Raw genomic sequence first — 21,402 nt, forward strand, 5'->3', positions numbered from 1 at the left:
CGCTCCACCTCTAATAAAAATTAAGTACCAGTCTGAGACCAGTTGTCTCCCCTTGCATTAATCGTAAAGGCTGCGTCGTCGTTTATTGCATTACCGAAGATGCATGTAAAATGTGGTATCCTGTCGACATTGATATAGAGTTGAGCCACGCTATTGCTCTATAACATCGGAGGCTATCCCAGAATGACAGGAAGTCTAATAAAAGCCAAGACCATTTAACTGTATAGAGTAATTATTTCACAACGTGTTGTACAAACGATAGCGTAGGACTGGAGAGTAGACGATTTCCTAATTAGTATATGACTATTTCATTTGTCCATCATTAATATCATTATTGAAAATTTACTCTCATTATCATTCATGTTCTATGTGTGAATTTCGGAACAAATATAAATACAGATCTAATTTTGGCTAAAGATATTAATCATACATACGGTAAAATTATGTGAGAAATTAAAAAGAATTGATTTTAATGCATAATATTCACATTTCATTATGAATTATAACTTAAGCAACTCCCCCTAAGTTTTGTTAAATCAATATAGCTAATGGGTTTTACGCACTTCTTCTTCTTTTCAAATAGTAGATTATACCAATTTATAGATTTTTTTAACTTTTAGGCCCCTGGCATCTCCGATGAGTCTTAAAAGCACAAAGCTGCTGTATAATGCAGTTAAATTTAATTTTGGCATATTGTACAGTATTTATTATCAGTTCTTGTAGACGGAATCACATTTGAGTGCTTTACGTTCATATTGAAAATTTAAAAAAAATAGAATGCGAAATTGTCCCCAAATCATAACTCGAACTCATAATCGATAAAGCTAGTGTTAGATATAAAAAATATAAAAAATTCGTTGACCACATCGATCATATGTTCCCTCCAGATTTTGAAATCAAGGACAACATAGACTCTTTTACTTCAGCCGCTTTTCGCAACAGGGAAGGCTTGCTACTAAGCTGGACGATAAGCGGGCCTATTCCGACTTTCATCGAGTTTGAGCTCTAATTACGTTTTTCATACTTCTGTATACTATCTTTTTAATGGCTGACTATCAGTCTACAATTTGTCAACTTTTCTTACCCAACAAACTTGAGGAAGTAAGCTATTCTAGAGAAGCTACATTTCAATTGATCCCAGTGAGGAGTTATATATCCTATTATTCTTGTAGTATAACCGTGTTTCTGTATTTAGCTTTTAATTAAATACTGGATATCACTTTTGCCGGATTTCAAAGCTTTTAACTAAATACTTGATATCGCATTTGCCGGATTTCAAACCATGCCAACGATTTTTTTTAGTGATGTGATATCAGTGTGTTGAGACATGCTGTCTTATCGAATTGGGATTTGTCGACATTTTTGGATTAACGACTACGAGAGCGAAAATAATACGTTATAACGACGGAACATAGATACTCCAGACAACAGACACTTTGGGACTTTCTATCTAGTAAGTGGACTGTAATGATTTGGACATTCTTGATTTTTTCTTTAAAACAAAAACGAAAATGACCGAAATAATTCTGCTTTGTGGATACACAACATGTGAGTGACAGACGTGTGTGTGAGGTACTTAGTGTCCAAATAACCCCGTTTGGTACTTATTTCCCCTGATATTGAAATGAAGAAATGACAATAAATTGTAATTTTGTTGTTGGTCTATGACATATATTATTGTGTGCTGTGACGGTAAGTAGCACTACACTGCCGACAGCTACAAATGTATTGTACATGTAGTTTACTGACCGTATAATTCTGCAACACATATAATCAAGTGCAAACAAAGAAGCTTTGATGAATGGAATGAAATTTTATTGTAATTATACAATAGTGTTTTTTAATCGAACCAGTGTTATATTGTATATTTATTAAGGCTTCGAGCAATTCACTAACATACATGAATGTTTACGAAAGGAATACATTCTTGTCTCCGGGATAAATTAATTCAGACTAACACCTCGTTAAATCTCCAGAAATTGCTCCAAGTTAAAAAATGTTTGTCAGCATTTTTGTAGTTTTGATATACATACAGAGACATTTAAAGATGTATCGCTCTTCATGATTTTTTATGATTACGTTTCACAAGACACGGATTGCTAATTACGGATACATGCTAACACGTTAGAAGAGAGATAACTTCATCTCGTTGTTTGGAAATATATACAAACAAAAAGTTGTTCCCCTTCGTTATGACCTACTTAATTGTCAACAAAGTACAGTACGTAATGTATTATATTGCGTTATAGTTTACAATGCTTTTTGGTTCTGCAACGTGTGGTTGGTGCACCGATGTCTGTGCTTCTATGTAGTCACGATTTTCGCCGATAACTTCCTCCATTGCGTTTGACGTGTGTATTTATCGGATTTTTAGGTTATCACATCATACAGTGTTATATATGTATATCCAGCTCCAAAGCCTAAACATGTTCATTATAAATAAATACCAAAAATGTGTATGCACTACAAAGTGATTCCATTTCTTTCCGCTATTACGTAAGTTAAGATTTTTGCATTTAAGTTATTTCGAATATCACATTATGTGTTGGAGCGAAACCCTAATGATTCCTTTGAGCATGGGAAATTAGTCTGTTTTTGTTGTTACGTTCGTCAATAAGCCTTATCTATAAAATGTGTTCCTATTTCATATAAGATTATCTATGTGTGTGCTAAGGTTATCATATGTATATACTCACATATTTGCTGTAATAAAACCCTGTAAGTATGTGGCGTAATAAAGGGTTCTGTAGACACTTTGCCCTTTCTCTGTAGTTCTCTGCATGAACATATGTTTCGAAACGCATTTGATATTTTAACCTTGCTAAAAGGGACGAGTCTCAAAGTAATGAAAAGGAAATATGATGTAGAAAAATATTTCCTTTTTTTGGCGTTTTGTATTGACTTACTAAATAAAAGCTTATTTACTTCGTATTTATAGAGATTATTTTACTGTAAAACACGAACAGTTCGTTTGTACTTTCTTTCGATGTTTGGAGTTTTCAAATAATGTCATCGGTACAAAATTCCGTGGTTAGCCCGTACAAAGAAATGTTTCAATTTTCGGTGTTAGCACGTACAAAGAAATGTTTTAATTTTCGGTGTTAACCACGTACACAGCAATGTTTTAATGTTCAGTGTTAGCCACGTGCAACCAAATGTTTTAATGTTCGGTGTTAGCCACGTTCAACGAAATGATTTAATGTTCGATGTTAGCCACGTACAACGAATTGTTTTAATGTTCGGTGTTAGCCACGTACAACGAAATGTTTTAATATTCGGTGTTAGCCACGTACAACGAAATGTTTTAATATTCGGTGTTAGCCACGTACATGTACAAAGCAATGTTTTAATGTTCAGTGTTAGCCACTTACATCGAAATGTTTTAATTTTCGATGTTAGCCACTTACATCGAAATGTTTTAATTTTCGGTGTTAGCCACTTACATCGAAATGTTTTAATTGTCGGTGTTAGCCACGTTAACGAACTATGTGCACCACTCCGAGATTCATTGGTCCAACACCGAAACACCTATTCGGGGGGCGTGACGATCGTGTCGTCTTACTTTTTTTCGTTTTAGCATTTTTGTTTTCTTTTTACAATCTAAGCTTGCAAATTGAATGCACATGTATTAAAAACAATGTCGATGGGACAATATGAAGCGTGAACAGTCGCCGAGCTAAGTGTGTTGTGTTCCTATTAGAGAACAAAGATGTTACCTAAAGCCTTATATCCACGCGTTTAATTTCCTCATATAAGTTAAAACTGTTAACAAACCAATATCAGGATAACTTATTAGTGAAGACATGTATTTACCTTTGAATGTTTTAAGCCTTTCTTTATACTACACTCTGCGGGATCCTCTTTCTGTATACTACTTTTGTGTTGGTATATGGGGTAGCGTAGAAAACATCCACATTGACATGATGACATTACGAAGACCTTCACAGTTTTGGGAGAACATTAATTCCATTGACTCAAAATTTTACCGAACGATATTTCCATCCATTGTCAAGAAGTTGCGCTATCAAAACATTTTATATTGCCCAAAGTATATATACATGTAGCAACGTGCTGTGTGTGTAGGATCAAATCTATGACACACTTTACATCGGAATCATTCAACGTTTCGGGAAATGGATGTTCATTTTCCGTGACCGTATATTATTCATTACAAAAAGAAAGTTTATCATATGGTTAAAAGGAAGCCAAGGACACTTGTTTCATACCTTTTTATTGTCTGTCCTGTCTGTAAATGTAAACAACAAAATGCAGTTTTTGAGTAAGTTATAAGTTATACATTGGTATGTAGTACAGTAGGAATAATGTAATAAAATCATACATTTTATGTAGAAAATTACAATAAAACCTCGATAGACCTTTCGAGATACGTAATATCAGTGACCTAGTTAAATATAAATGAACTTTCTTTGTCCAGAAAATATAGTATTCCGTATGTTTTTGGGAATCAACGTATTTGGATGAACGAAATTCTAATAAAATAGGGAATGAACACATATTCTTACAAAATAATGATTACCATGTTAAGTTAATCCGTAAACAAGATATACATACCGAAGTTAGGCGGTAACCGATGTATTGAGGTTAGCAAGATATGCATACCGAAGTTAGGCGGTAACCGATGTATTGCGGCTAACAAGATATGCATACCGAAGTTAGGCGGTAACCGATATATTGAGGTTAACAAGATATACATACCGAAGTTAGGCAGTACCCGATGTATTGAGGTTATTAAGATATACATACCGAAATTAGGCGGTAACCGATGTATTGAGGTTAACAAGATATGCATACCGAAGTTAGGCGGTAACCGATATATTGAGGTTAACAAGATATACATACCGAAGTAAGGCGGAAACCGATGTATTGAGGTTAGCAAGATATGCATACCGAAATTAGGCGGTAACCGATGTATTGATGTTAACAAGATATACAAACCGAAGTTAGGCGGTAACCGATGTATTGAGGTTAACAAGATATACATACCGAAGTTAGGCGGTAACCGTTGTATTGAGGTTAACAAGATGCCACTGTGTATACATGTACATTGGGTCAAGACTTCATAACTACATCTATACTTAATAATGTGTGTACATAATATCTTAACTCAAAAACTTCATCTCTATTCGTTACCAAACTATATACATTAAATATAACTTGTTCTACATCGAAGAAACGTATATCATCCGTTTAAGCAAAAATAGTAACTAATGCATATTATTATTGAAACAATACTGTATTTGGCATCCAATCACATCAATATTCCAAAGGGTGACATGCATAATTGTTTACTTTCATTCCATATTGATTGAACTACCATCAGTGCCAAACACGAAAACAATTTAAACGAAAATTAACTATAAATGATTAAGTACATCGAGGATACAAGAGTAAAGAAAAACAAAATAAAATATCATGTAGATGTTAATGACAAATTATTAATATTGAAATTCGTTCATTAACATTCTTCATTTGTCCATGAAGGTGTTTATAAAGTTACAATTTATTATGATAGCAATGTCCCTCAAACGGTAGTAATCACGTCCATTAATATAATGTCGTAAGAGTTCATCCATCCTAACCTTTAAAGTAACGTGGTTCTAGTCTTATACTTATAGTTATAGTCTTAAATATATTCAAATATCAGTAAGAGGAATATCGTATTCATTGAAACAACCTTTTTTTTTCATTAATGCAGTAATTCATTCAGTAAGCAACCGGAAATTCATTACGAAACTCGGATAAGATTGCAGCAATCAAGATCAATTTTAGTAAAATTGATCAGGTTTTTCCGTGACCAGATTGACGTCCGGAGGACAGATGTGCTATCTAACAACGTTTGTACTTTAAGTGTGGGGTCCCGTAAATGTATTCATCCTTTTCTGAGTAATATCATGTCGTGCGCCATCTAGACCAGCAACTGTCTGTTCCTGTTCGGTAACGTTTACATCTTCGTCATATGAATATATAACTTATATTAATATACACTTTGACGTTCACAATTGTTACCATTTGATAGCGTCGATATAAGGGCTGACATAACGATTAACGAAAGGTTCTACCACACAGGTATGGGACGTCTTGTGAGCTGAAAATCTGTATTAAAGTTTTATTTCACTTTTTTTAACAACAGTAATTACGAAACCTACCAAGATCACGCTGAATCTCGTTCTGAAGTGCCATTCTCCATTGATTCTTTTGGAGATTTTGAATGGTACAATGTAATATGATAGCTTTTCGACAAACTGCATAAAGTTGACATAGCTTTGTAAACAGTATAATATAAATGTTGATTATATTGCTAAGAATTCTTGAATTAGTGATATTATATGTTTAATATGAGTATTGCAAAAATGGGGTTTTCATTTAAATAATATTAAAACCAAAAATACAACCACAACATAACTGTTTGAAAAGTAATAGCGAATTAGCCATGGCCTTGGGTATATCAGTATACGTTGAGGGTGTATTGAAGTGTTTACCGTTATGGCACTTCTGGAATGTGAATGCATTAGAATTTTTACATTATAAAATTTTAACAAATACAAATATTCAGAACCGTATGCACTAGTTTGATTTTCATGGTCAAATACCGAGGGAATTAACACAGATCTGCTATCAACAGTTGTTGACATATATGTCCATCCGTTAGAAACTTACTCGAACATTAGTCTTTCTAGTATATGTCATATAAGTAATAATTAACAGAGTCTGTATACATGTAGCTTGGATACATAGGAAATATCACAGATTGCATCACTCCATGGGCGCTTCTGCGCTTGCATCACATTATTGGGATCATCACTGATATAAAATAAAGGAAACATTTAAGAGTCATTTAGTTTACATAACACTTCAGATAGGATGTTCGTGTTAAGCAATCTGACTAACTATTTGTTAGCTTTTTCTGACCCGGGTATTGTCACATAAGACCCTTTTGCCACAGCCGAGTGCGAGCAGGTTCCACTGCCGGGTGCGAGCAGGGTTCCACTGCCGGGTGCGAGCAGGGTTCCACTGCCGGGAGCGAGCAGGGTTCCACTGCCGGGTGCGAACAGGGTTCCACTGCCGGGTGCGAGCAGGGTTCCACTGCCGGGTGCGAGCAGGGTTCCACTGCCGTGTGCGAGCAGGTTTCACTGCCGGGTGCGAGCAGGTTCCACTTTTGCCAGAATGGATTTTTTCCTTGGTTAGTTAAAACACTGACCATGTTGAATTTTTGTCATCTACTTGAATAGTAAATGTGTTATATCGTAAAACCATTAGTCTCTGGGATAAAACTAAATAGTGTTCCGTAGAAAGATCGAAGTTTGTTTTCTTGGACATCTACTAATTTAGCCTTTAGAGCTATGTCTCCATGTATTTTTTAATTAATATTTTCCTATGAGGCTCATCGTAACCACAAAATATAATACAAGTAAACTTTCCATATAAATAAATATAAAAGCCTGCATGATTTTGTCATCTGTTAAGATTAACGTTGTCTTGTCGGTTTTAACTAACTTATTATAAAGATATATATGATTCGTAGTGACACCATAGAGAAAACTGTTTGAGTTTCATGATAAAACAATCACTGAATGTTCAAGTGTTATCAGGTAAAAAGATAGACAACAAATGAAATCATTTCAATTACCACTAAATGAAAACAACAAAAGTAGAATGAAAGTGGAATGAGGCAGTGTGTTACAGGCCACCTGTCATCGAATATGTGGTGAGGGGAATGATGATCAATATGATGAGGGTTGAAATGAGCGTGATCCCCAGAAAAGTCCAGAGCAAGGCTTTGTCAACAACAGTGGCCACTTGTTTCCATTCGTCCAACACTTCGGCCTCCAGATCTTGCTGGTCATTTTTGGCCAGCATACACTGAAGATATTTCAGAACATCCTCCATGATTCCTTTCTTTCCGTCCGTCACTCCATCGGTATTTCCGTTATGGTCGTCTACGTAAGAATTTCGATTAGACATGTTCAGACTTCCTCGTAGATCGGCAAGGAAGCTGCTTCCCCTTAGATCGGCTATGACGCTACCAGCCTCGCTTTGAGACGACCCGTATGAATCGTTAGGTTGACAGCGCCGTCTGTTATTATCTTTCGTTGCTGCAATATCATTCATGAGTTTGGAAAGTATTTCCGATTCTTCCGGTCCATGAATATCCCCTCCCCTACTTCTCTTGCCGAGATTGTTCTGAGTTTTAAGGCACTTGCACTGCAGAAGACCTCCAAGGTAGCCAAGAACCACCTTCCGGACCCATTTGGGTACTCGAGGCTGATGGGGAGCGCAATGATGGATCTTCAGCACAAACACAGTGAGGATAACCGAGATTGAGGCTAGCGCCATCGACACAGTCAGATAAATACCTGAATGAGAAATTAAGAAACATTAATAAATTAGTCAATACATATTTACTATATGTGTATATTCTTTATAGTAACTTTAAACAATTCCAGTGTTTGCATCACTATTTGCCGTAACGTGTTATCCGGGTCTTTGCCAATAATGAAAACAAGGTGTAAGTGTAAGGTGTATTGTCATTGTGTATTATTGTATGATTATAGAAGTGTGATGTACATTTGTTATTTCATAACGAAACGTTATATGGCCAGTACATGGAAACAGTTGTTATATAAACCTGTTCAATACACCTACCAAAAACAGGAACATGTCAAGTCACTGTAGTTTCTACTTACATGAAGACGAATTCAGTGATAAATATCAGAGACACACACACATACACACACACATGTTGCACTCTTTAAGTCTAGTAATAGATATACAAATGTAACATGCCAAAGGAAATAACTCAGCACAACACTGTATCTCAGTCCTTCTAGGACTCCTCGGTGATGCTAGGGGCTAACAGGTGGGGATCCAGATTGGTCAATCGGATTTTACCATACGACAAAAGAAAAATGTATAATTTGATTTTATTGGATTTTATAACAGGAGAACATCTATACTCTCTATCTTACTAGACCATACGACAAAAGTAATATGGTACTGATATAATAAGGCAGATGACAAGATTGGTCTGCTCGAATATACGAGGAAAGCAATAATTGATCAAATACAAAAATGTGTGTGTATAATGGGTATCCCAGACAATTTGATAGACATGTTTACCCATCAGCCAATCATAAAATGTTATTATAAATCGAACGATAATAAAACCAGTGTGTATTGTCAGACCACACTTATATTTTACACAACAATTCAACTGACATGAATAGTATATACATGGTGTAATACCATACAAGGATATTGTATATTTAGCCATTAGTTCTTGCTACGCCGACATAAACAGTCAATTAGATTACAAATGAAGATTGATAATGCTACCCTGTTAGCTTCTTTCTTATTACAAGTCGTTAACATTTAAGTCGATTTCATGGTAATCATCATTAAATTTCAAAACAAAAGCACGTTTCTTGTCATATCGAAAGGATTAAAATAATTTATTGCAATCAAAATATCAAATAACGACGAGAAACATTTTAATTTCGTCAAACAGATATTAAAGCTAAGAGACTGTTAAAGTCACTATAAATATAGCAACATGACCTTAAAGATTTATCTCAAGAAATAAATGCCTAATCGCGAAGACAATTTAATCGTTAAATAACAACGAAACACAACACCTTGCATGCAGCATCAATAAAAAGATGTGGCTTTCAACATATTTTCCCCGTCCATCAGCACTCGTCTATTCGTCTAACTCCCTAAAACGCTCATCACCAACACGTCTCCATCACCAGCAAGCAAAACACTACAGTGTTGCAGCGTGGCGTCGATTTTTTTGCATATTAGGTTCAATTATATAATTTTCACTAACCACTATGACATAAAATGACGTAAACTCTAGTTCGCGTGGACGCATTTCTTTGGCGATGTGAACGGGGAAATGTTATTCCTAAGTTAATTGGTGTTTTTAAAGATCGTCTGATGGTAGAGGGGTAACCAATTTTCTTTCGGCCAATACGGAATAAAAACTTTGATGAATGCAAAGGTTAGCTTAAGCATTTTGTAGCCCGCTTTGTGAGGAGAATTGTGATGCTGTTTTCAAGCCTTATCTCATAATGTAGTGGCCTCGCCGAAAACCTTAGGCGTCGAGGATCTTTCTGTGTTTACGGCAATGCCTAGTTCAGACCCATGAGTTATGTGGATGAAGATTATAATTACATAATAGATGGATTGTTACGATACCCGAGTGGGATACACAATAACAGTCTCAGCTTTCCCTCACGTAATGAAGTGCTTATTAACTGGATTGGTTTCCTAAACAAATCAACCAAAATACTGTTTATCTTGTTGCATAGTTTTATTAGCACATTGCAATTCTAAACCTCATTGATCGGTTAGAGCGAGTCGCTTTGCTTTCGCTCGACTCTGTACTTTAATACTATCATCGCGTCATCACACGAGATGTTTCCATGTTCGTTTCGTTAGTAGTAATCTGATATGTCCCTAATATAATAATGCTGATTCAGCACTATCGTAATAACTAAATGCCTGACAGGCATGGCATTCATCTGGTTAGTTGGCTCTTTATATGTTAAATTGTATTAAAAGGCGATAACGAATCCTCCAGTGACCATTCGATCTACACGGTAAATGTTATCAAGTAGGAACTGGATTTTAGAACGCGTCTGAATATATCACCAAGTCGGCATTACTATGAAAGTTCGTACATACATTGCTTCAATTTGAAAGAATTTGATATTTAAACCGGATGGACTTACAGTTTGACAGGACAATGATTATGACATGGTCAGTATATTACCGGTCAAACCTTTCAAGTTCATTACATTTTTTATTATTTGATGTGAGCTAAGGTGTAACATCTAAGCAGTTTTCACATTTTCTGCTCCATTCTATATCATTGGCTGCATCGTGGCACGAAAGCAAAACCTATTATTTATACTACCCTGTTGTGAGACACGTTTCCTTTAAAAGAAAGCTCATGTTTCTTAATCTTGTTGTGTTTCATTTATCAGCGATGATCATACCAGATACATTTGAATGTCTCACAAACATGGATGTCTGGTTACAATAAGATGGCAATCAATTTCAGATAGTTGTAATTAAGCTGTTCATAGGGAGATAGGTCTAGTGCACATGTATATTAAGTTGAAGGTAGAAAATAACCTCAATTATAATATAAATTACAAATATAATGTGCACTGTGTTATAAAACCATTACCTCAGCACGAACAATAATTATAATGTGTAAGGTAGTTATATTTTAACTCGAACACAAAACAAAGGTTTATTGTATGAGGTAGTGTGCACTTTAACTCTAAAACAAACCAGGAGCATAATTTGTAAGGCATTTCACAGCATTAAGTCAAATTATTTCTAACACAATTCACAGGTATAATGGGTGAGGAAGATTTTAACCTTAAACCTATCAATTAAATGTGGAGGTATAGATTGTAAACGTAATGATATGTTTGCATTTAATGCTTTTTCGACGAGCTGAATAAATTTAGCCTGCGGTCATAAAATCCGGTTGAATATTCTTTTCACATTCCGGAATTCTGTTTAAAAATCAAAATATTTCAGTGGGTAAAAGGAAAATCTCATGGATAAAAGTGGACTTCAATGTCGACAGACAGTAAAATCCCTAGACTGCACAGACGCCAAATATGAAGACATGACATTATAAGTCTCTACGGAAGGTGACAGGCGACAGAGAGTAAAAACCCTGGACTGCACAGACGTCAAATATGAAGACATGACAGTATAAGTCTCTACGGAAGGTGTCAGGTGAATTAAAATTCTCCATACATGAAAATGTGTACACGCGACATTTGTAGGTCCTTGCAAAAGAAGAATGTGCCAGTCCACAGTTTAACCAAGACAGACAAGCAATGCGATTTGTTCTGACGTCGTGTGCTGTGGTCTGTTTCTGACTTCAAACAGACATCATATAAAGTCCTATGTACGTTATATAAATATGTAAAGACATAATATGATACCATTTGTATGTTATAAACATACGTACGTACGTACATTACATAAAATCCTGGGTACGTTCTGTAAAGTACAGACATTATATAACATCCTATGTTCATTATATACATACGTACAGACATTTAAGAAAATCCTATGTATGTATGTATATATATGTAATACAATTTAAAGACAATATGTGATAGAGATATATTTTGAACAAAAAAACATACATGTATAAACATAAATGCATGCTTTTTAACAAAGATTTATGTATGCATATAGTAGTTTGGTTGGTATAAGGTTTTCATTGAAGTTATTGGGATCTAATGTTCGGTATAAAAGTAGAATAATCATTATATTAATTTAGAATAAACATATACTTTACCTGTGGAGTATAAGCTAAGTACAACTTTAAACCAGAAGTACAAATTTAAAATTGACTTTATATACATTACACTTTGGTGAAGAGCTATATACTTATATGAAAAACCAACAAAACATGTATACCTATTCTTGCACATATTATCAATTTAAACAAAATTGTATAATAATTTGCCTCTGTTGTATTTACTCTATATTAAAGAAACTTGTTAGAGAAAATTGTTTTCTCGCGTTTTCCCTGGCTGTGCTGTCTAGGAAGTTAATCCACTATCAGCTGTATGTTACATGTAGTCACAATAACTCCGACATCATTATAATACCTACAACTATCGCACACTAACCGATAACTACAAAAACACAATACCTACAACTATAGCAAACTAACCGATAACTACAAAAACACAATACCAACAACTATAGCAAACTAACCGATAACTACAAAAACACAATACCTACAACTATAGCAAACTAACCGATAACTACAAAAACACAATATCAACAACTATAGCAAACTAACCAATAACTAAAACACCACAATACTACGATAAGATAGAAACAGAATCACTTTATAGTTCATATGGTATAGAAAATTGAATTCGCAAATAAAACTTGTTGATTATTTAACGCCAAACAAGTTCAATAGCGCATAGCCGACCTGATATTACTGAATACTGAAATCGAAGGCATCATTGTTCGATAAGAGAAGTACAGCATGCATTCCCTACCAAATGCTCTACTTTGACTAGAAGTTTTTAGGAAACTACATTGAAGGGTAAAATGTCTTATGTTAAAGTAGTTTCGACGCCATTGAGAGTCGTAACTAGCCACTGCTAGAGACTTTAAACGTTATAAGTGAAAGAGAACGTCGGTATGAACATCCACTTTTATTACAGTATGGGAGTACGGAGGAGACCTACACCATGAAAACGTTACTCTGCACGTATTCCCCAGACAATAGACATCTCCTTGCTTCTATAGATTTTCTCAACGTTTAAATACAACTATCGGATTCTGAGGTCTTAACAGCAGCCGTTAACATTTCGAAGTATCGTATCTCGTTGATGCTCATTTTATTGACGTACATATCAGCATGTTTACGGCTAAGTTACGACCGACTGTGTCCGCGGCTGTCAGAGACAAGCTACACCATTGTCATGGTAGAATATCAACTGTGCCAAATTTGAAATGTTTAATAGTTTAACTGTTGTGTCGATATTGCTACCAACTCGTAAACTCATTCGTCTGCTATCATAACTCCAACTTAGTGGAGATAAGTGGGTGTACTTGATTCTGTTACTAAGTTTACGATATTGCTCTTTGAAAGAATGCTTGATTGGTCTGGGACAATAAAGCGTGCCAAAGACGTTACGGATATATTATTAACTTCGTTATATGTCTCAATCTACATATATTTGAATTTCAATGGGGTATTTTAATACAATTGTGTTTCGTAGGAAAGGTACAATAACAGTGTCAATAGACTATCCTCAATTCGAATGCGTATTATATTACACTATTAAGAATTTCTTAGTTTTTGGATCAGATAGGAATTATATTATCAGTCAATGTGTATAAATTGTAATATACTGAAAGTCACTGCGTATAAATTGTAATATACTGAATGTCCCTGTGTATAAATTGTAATATACTGAAAGTCACTGTGTATTGATTGTAATATACTGAAAGTCAGTGTGTATAAATTGTTATATACTGAAAGTCAATATGTATAAATTGTAATATACCGAAAGTCACTGTGTATAAATTGTAATATACTGTAAGTCACTGTGTATCAATTGTAATATACTGAAAGTCAATGTGTATCAATTGTAATATACTGAAAGTCAGTGTGTATAAATTGTAATATACTGAAAGTCACTGTGTATAAATTGTAATATACTGAAAGTCACTGCGTATAAATTGTAATATACTGAATGTCCCTGTGTATAAATTGTAATATACTGAAAGTCACTGTGTATTGATTGTAATATACTGAAAGTCAGTGTGTATAAATTGTTATATACTGAAAGTCAATATGTATAAATTGTAATATACCGAAAGTCACTGTGTATAAATTGTAATATACTGTAAGTCACTGTGTATCAATTGTAATATACTGAAAGTCAATGTGTATCAATTGTAATATACTGAAAGTCAGTGTGTATAAATTGTAATATACTGAAAGTCACTGTGTATAAATTGTAATATACTGAAAGTCACTGCGTATAAATTGTAATATACTGAATGTCCCTGTGTATAAATTGTAATATACTGAAAGTCACTGTGTATTGATTGTAATATACTGAAAGTCAGTGTGTATAAATTGTTATATACTGAAAGTCAATATGTATAAATTGTAATATACCGAAAGTCACTGTGTATAAATTGTAATATACTGTAAGTCACTGTGTATCAATTGTAATATACTGAAAGTCAATGTGTATCAATTGTAATATACTGAAAGTCAGTGTGTATAAATTGTAATATACTGAAAGTCACTGTGTATCAATTGTAATATACTGAAAGTCACTGTGTATAAATTGTGATATACTGAAAGTCACTGTGTATAAATTGTAATCTACTGAAAGTCAGTGTTTATAAATTGCAATATACTGTAAGTCACTGTGTATAAATTGTAATATACTGAAAGGGGTTGTTCTCCTTTCCCCAACTTTTTAAAATAACATGGTGGGGGGGGNGGGGGGGGGGGGGGGGGGGCGGGGGAATGTTGTAAGAAGGATTATAGTCTGTTTCTAAGTAGTATGGGCAGTATTTACCTGTGTTTAAACCTGTGTTTACCTGTGTGTTTACCTGTGGTTAACCCTTCTATTTTAGGTGGTGTTTTATCATATTTAATTTAATAATACATTACATAAGTTTTTTCAGATTGGTAATGACAAATATTAAAATTAAAATTATTTAAATATTTATCAGATATATAAATACAATGTATATATATTTAGTATTAAATATATTCATTTTGTAGTCCTTATGCTGCTGATATGATAAGATGAAATGTGTTATTTCATTTTCTAGTACATGTACTTTAAATAATCTTTATTATTGTAACATTTAATAAGATGCCTACATTACCTTGAACAAAATGTAAGAATGTAATGTGTGACTAAGAGTGTGGTGTTTAACAGTTAATTTATCAGTTAATTTATCAAAATTCTTAGATGTTATTAATATCTTCTAACTTTCATAAAAATCATTGAACATCTATAATTATCCAAGCTATCATTTCCATCCAGGTGAGCTTAAAGTGATCACGGCCTATGCTAATTACTCAGAAGATGATTCTTGTTACCATTATTTAAGCACTCCTTAATTTGTATCCAAGCTGATGATGAATATCCAAGACAAATTGGTTATATATAGCAAACAATCATTCTGGGGCAGTCATATCCAACTGTACAGCTCAAGCAGTAATGCAGTGTTCAGAACAACAGAGGTGAGAGGACCTACTGGACCTGTGTCGATGCCACCTGCCCTGCCACACTGACTACACTCAATGATATTCCAGTACGGTTTGGACAACGCCAGCACACCCATCCTTTAGACCATGCCAACGTCATCGCCAGATTATGGACAGCATCCACAACAGATCCAAATCAGAGATTACGCCAATACCGAGTATCTACAACGAGAAAGTGGCCAAACTCCGGACCGACGAATGGAATTATGCCAGCGAGAGGATTGTCAAGCGTCTATCGACCTTCTACTCAATGCACGCTAGTCTTTACTGAGCCAGATGGATGCCGACACCAAAGTTACCAATGACCACCCGAGACATTGACCTGGACAGATTCTGGTCCATGACGGTGAACAGTTCCTGCTCTCGATGATGGAAATGACTTGCGCATCATCAGCTTCGCTACTACGGACAACCTCTTCGACCTTGCCAATGCTGACAACCTCTACTGTGATTGAACTTTCTTCGCATGCCCTTAGCTCTTCTATCAGATATACACCATCCACGGACTGATTGACGGAAAGATGTACCCACTCATCTACTCACTACTACCAGGCAAGACCCAGCAGTTGTACACCCGTTTCCTGACACTCCTGAAAACAATCATGACCGACCTCAGTCTACCTCTCAACCCAACAACAGTGTTCGTTGACTTCGAGACAGCAGCACACAACGCTCTACGACAAGTGTCCCCCGGAGTGACCATCGAGGGCTGTTTTTTTCCACTTCACGCAATGCATATGGAGGAAGGCCCAGTAGACCTGACTTCCAACAACTTTACAGAGAGAACGACAGCATCGATCGACTTGTGCGCTTGGCTGCAGTGTTACCCCTGGTGCCCCTTGATAGTGTGGACGATGTGTGGTTCAACGCTGTAGGTGAACTTGAGGATGCTGACCTACCCGTGAACACAACACCTTTCACAGATTACGTCGTAACCGGTAGGATCGAGGGAGATGGTCATATCTGGAACCATTGAAGGACCCTGCACCACCAATCACCTAGAGGCCTGGCACGGGTAGTTGAAGTAGAAGGATCGAAAGATCTATTCTTTATGCACAAGATTAACATACATAACATGCCTCAAACAACCAATACAATCACTAAAAACATATTTTTTCAAACTTACTCTGTTTTACTCTATTTTTTTGATAGCCCCGCCTTCTAACGCCACATGACTAAAATCTCTACGTCATAACGTTGGGAAATACCTTCGGTAACGCGAGATCTCGTCAAGTCATGTGGCATTGCTCGTGGCCTAATTTCCATTAAAAACATGGGGTGGTATAGAAAACGTTGGAAAATACTTTCCGTAATGATCTTTGAAACATGTTATTGATACCACCTAGTGCATAACGATAATATCTTTCGATCCATGTGCGACATGTGTGTGACAGTGACGATTTGTTTCTAAAATATCAGTTTGAAGTGCGCTCCGGGTGCGGGTCGCATATTTCCCGCATATTATAGAGGGCCAGATTTCTGACGTTAATCGACGACAGACCGATTTGAAAAAAGTTGAAAAAACGTCAGAATAATTCGGACTAAGGTTCACCATGTACACCCAAACATCTTCGCCATCATCAGAGTGTTCCAGGAGATTAAGGCAGCCAACGAGATCAACAAGATACAACGAGATGCAGGAGGAGTCAACAGAACACGCGAGAAACGATACCGAAACATCAGCAGCCGACTGACCCAACTGAAGGAGCGCCTTGAGAACCAGACGATGGATCTTATGGAGTACGCCAATGCAGCATCACATCTCTTACATGTGGGATAGATAACAACAAAAATGTGTGCCTCTTGGCTGTTGGACTTGAATTTAAATTGGAGATATGATATAAATTTGAGGGGGGCCAATGTGAGATTGCTATTACTAACCTTTACTATTCTTAATATGTGAATATTGTTAATGTATATGTATTGTGTGATTAGTAAATGTAATGTACAGTTTAAATTGATGGATTTAACATCTTTACATGTTTCGAAATGCAATGTTAAAGTTAACTTGTCTTGTATTTGGTGGCCTAAACAGTGAATATAAATTAATATAATTAATATGCATTGACGGTTGTATGTTTAAAAATTGTAATATAATTGAAATGTAATCATTATGTATAAGTAGTGAAATACTCGATTGTGAACTCTTATGTAGTGCTGTTATATTCTATATCATCTGTTGAAAAATGTTATGTAAATATTCGAATGTAAACTCTATATAAGTGTAAGTATAAAAATATATCGATTAAAACCATATTTATACCCAACATATACAACAAAGCTATATGTCACACAGGTAACCTTCACACGGGTAAGTTACCTGTGTGGTAAGTATGAAACGGACTATAATTGGTTTGCCATTGTCTTCCTAAATCAACACTTTGTAATATACTGAAAGTCACTGTGTATCAGCTGTTGTGAGTCAATATTTATAAACTGTATTTTATATTGAAAGTCACCATTATATATTGTTTTATATTGTCTGATATATACACTTTTGATATTGTCTGAGGTCTGACAAACAAAGAATAGTGCCAGGACATTTAACGTCTGCGTTTGTGTAAGTATGTGATGTACATAATTGTCATCGGATATTATGAAATCTTAGAGGAGATTAAATAGACCAACCGTGATGTCCTACTTTTTACACTTTCTTTGACAATAAACTTTAACTCTTTTTCATATTTCTAGAGACCTATATTTAAAATGTTAGAAAGTAAGACAAATGAGCATTTATGTACGTATATCAATCTCAACGGTTTCCCCGAGTCACGTATCATAACTGCAGGAAAGAGACGTCCACAACATAGTTTTCCCGTTTTGAATATTAACTAAGATATTTAATATTCTAACATATCTGTCGACAAATCCGACAAAGTGATCAGATTAAAAGAAAATACAAAACAATTTAACAGCAAAGCTACTCTGATATTTGTGTACTTAATCGTAGTATATCAGACAGGAAGTAAGTGCCCCTATCTAATACCTAAACCAATTAGTGGGAATACTGGATAATGACATCATACAGAGTTTATAATCGAAAAGCTAGGAAACTGAGTAGCTTAATTAAATAAAGGTTATCACTGATACCAGTATAAACAGTTATAAGTTATAAGCTCATGGGATACAGATGTCATTTTGAATAGGTAAAAAAGTCATGAGATAAACGTAATTTGGTTAAAAGTATTAAATATTCACAAAAGCGGGTTTCATTTTCCCAATTTTAGAATTCTGAGGAAACATACAGTGTTTCAGATATTGTAGACAATGTAAGTAACATAATCAAAACTCTCAGAAAATAAACATTATGTTACAAGATAGCCACCAAAAATCGTACTTTAGGACTGTGATACAATGCTGTTGATGTTTAATGTTTAATTCCTATTGTAAGAAATAATATTAGCCGCAAATATTTAATGACAATATTTTAAACTAAATGATTCTGAGATTCTATAAAGGCACAATAGCATGACACTCTTTTCAGACACGATACTATGACATGACACTCTATTCAGATACCATTTCATGGCACTCTACTAAAGCACCGTAACATGTCACTCTAATAGTCACTATACATGTAACATGACACTCTATTCAGACACGATAATATGACATGACAGTCTATTCAGGCACTATTACATGACGCTCTATTCAGATACCATTTCATGGCACTCCACTAAAGCACCGTAACATGTCACTCTAATAGTCACTATAACATGACACTCTTTATAGGCTATATTGCATGACATTTTTTTCAGACAACGTCATCACATGACAAGACGAATCTTTAAGAAGACACTTATATTTCTGGAACAATATGAAACCCACAAAATAATTTGTAAGTACTTAAAAACACCATGACATAACGGTAAAGTCAACGCTTCCTAGCTTTATCAAAATATCACAAATATTTCATTATAAGAAGCGACGATATTGTAAGGTGTAATAAAGTTACACAGTATATATGTGGGATACACTGCACATAACTGAGACGAGCAATTAAATAGCATTAGCTGCAGTGGTGGTCTAGACAAAACTGTATCTACATTTATCATACAGATATACCTAACCCCGCCGCACTAAATGTCCCTTTAACTGTACTCCGGCTGCAGACTTCTGCAAATGAACGAGTACAGGTCGCCATTATATCTATAAGGCCAGGTTAACGTTCGGGGATTCTCAATAACATCTCTTCAGGATCTCAGAGGGCACTTCAATCGATGACGTGTCTCTAAGACAGCTGTTCAATACCCCGACCACCGATCGCCTTCCAATCTTATACAGCTTTCGTTGTCGAACTTATTTACGCTCACTGGAGACACTGATTTTTGTTACACCGTTTTTCCTTTCCAAGTGACAATTTGACCAACACTTAATTGAAGAGTACTTGTAAAAACTATGGATTTTATCTTGTTTGATGCAACGTTTCCCACGCGTTAATATTCTGATAGTTGTGGTTGTTTATGTCCAGATATAGGCAGCCATGTACTGGACATATACAGTACCTATAAATAATGTGTGTGTCCTAAAGTTGACTCTATAATTACTGTCCCCTGATGCACATATTTGTATATAAATATCCGTTTTTAACTAGCTTTGAGATGAGTGGGTTATCATATCAAAAGTGTTGCTCTAAAGCTGAGGAAAGTGTTTTATTAAACTACTAACAAATCGGCTGCTTCATCTTTTTAAACAATATGCAGTAGTACTTGTAGTTATGGTAGTAAACAAATCAATGTCACAAATATTACAATTATTTTAGTTCCTCCCATTTATTTTAGTTCCTTAAGTAAACTAGAATGTATATGCACTGGCATTTGGACCCTAACGACAGGAATGTTTTAATGCTGCTTTTCATTCATTTAGGACTCACGAAAGTCTATCAGCCAATCCGCAATGGTTTCTTACGATTACAATCCCTTCCTTAAACTTAGTTTGGGTAAAATAAAGGTCATCTGAGTAACTTAAATGTGTAATTGTTGACCAATGTTTGATTTAATGAAACTGCAGGAATTTAACTTTGGAAAAGGATAGTTTTAGTTAGTTTTTAAGATGCGATCGCAGATTTAAGTGTTCCTGTTCCACTCCATCTGTTAGGCTTTGTGTGGAATTTCAAAAAATTAAGTTATTATCACAAAACGTAAGTTATAACGTAGTAAATCATTTGATTGTGTAAGTCCTGCTCATTCTCTTACAGACCTAGAATTCTAGGGTTTAAGAACTTTTTCTTTCATACTCTCGCGAATCTAAACTCTCATTGATCCAGATGGAAATAGAGGTGACTTCACAAATACTCTTTTCAAAAGGTTGGCAGTGGAAGTTGTAACTCATTCGGATTTAGAGAGTTTCAGCGGTGGTCGACACCCCGTTTTTAAGTGCTCGAAATTCAAAAATGTTCCAGGCTTCAAAGGTGCTGGCCGTTCACCCTATCACACATGAGGTAATTTCAGCGGTGTTGCCACTATATTACCAGAAGCCTAGACGGGGGATATCCTGACCCTTAACTCAAATATCCATAGTGTTATAATGGTGTCCTTCATACTCAAAAAGATCAGAGGACGTCATTGTTAATACTT

The 21,402-nt window shown here is 35.2% G+C and overlaps 1 protein-coding gene across 1 annotated transcript in view; it reads right to left on the reverse strand.

The window, feature by feature from the left end:
- Positions 1–7,406: 7,406 nt before the first annotated feature.
- Positions 7,407–21,402, reverse strand: part of LOC110464473 (neuronal acetylcholine receptor subunit alpha-10-like) — a 90,145-nt gene continuing 76,149 nt past the window's right edge. The window contains exon 6 of the mRNA XM_021519710.1: positions 7,407–8,375. Coding sequence (XP_021375385.1) covers positions 7,699–8,375 — 677 coding nt within the window. The 3' untranslated portion in view covers positions 7,407–7,698. The remainder of the gene's footprint in view (positions 8,376–21,402) is intronic.

The sequence above is a fragment of the Mizuhopecten yessoensis genome, unplaced genomic scaffold (assembly GCF_002113885.1).
Source record: "Mizuhopecten yessoensis strain PY_sf001 unplaced genomic scaffold, ASM211388v2 scaffold10991, whole genome shotgun sequence".
NCBI lineage: Eukaryota > Metazoa > Mollusca > Bivalvia > Pectinida > Pectinidae > Mizuhopecten > Mizuhopecten yessoensis.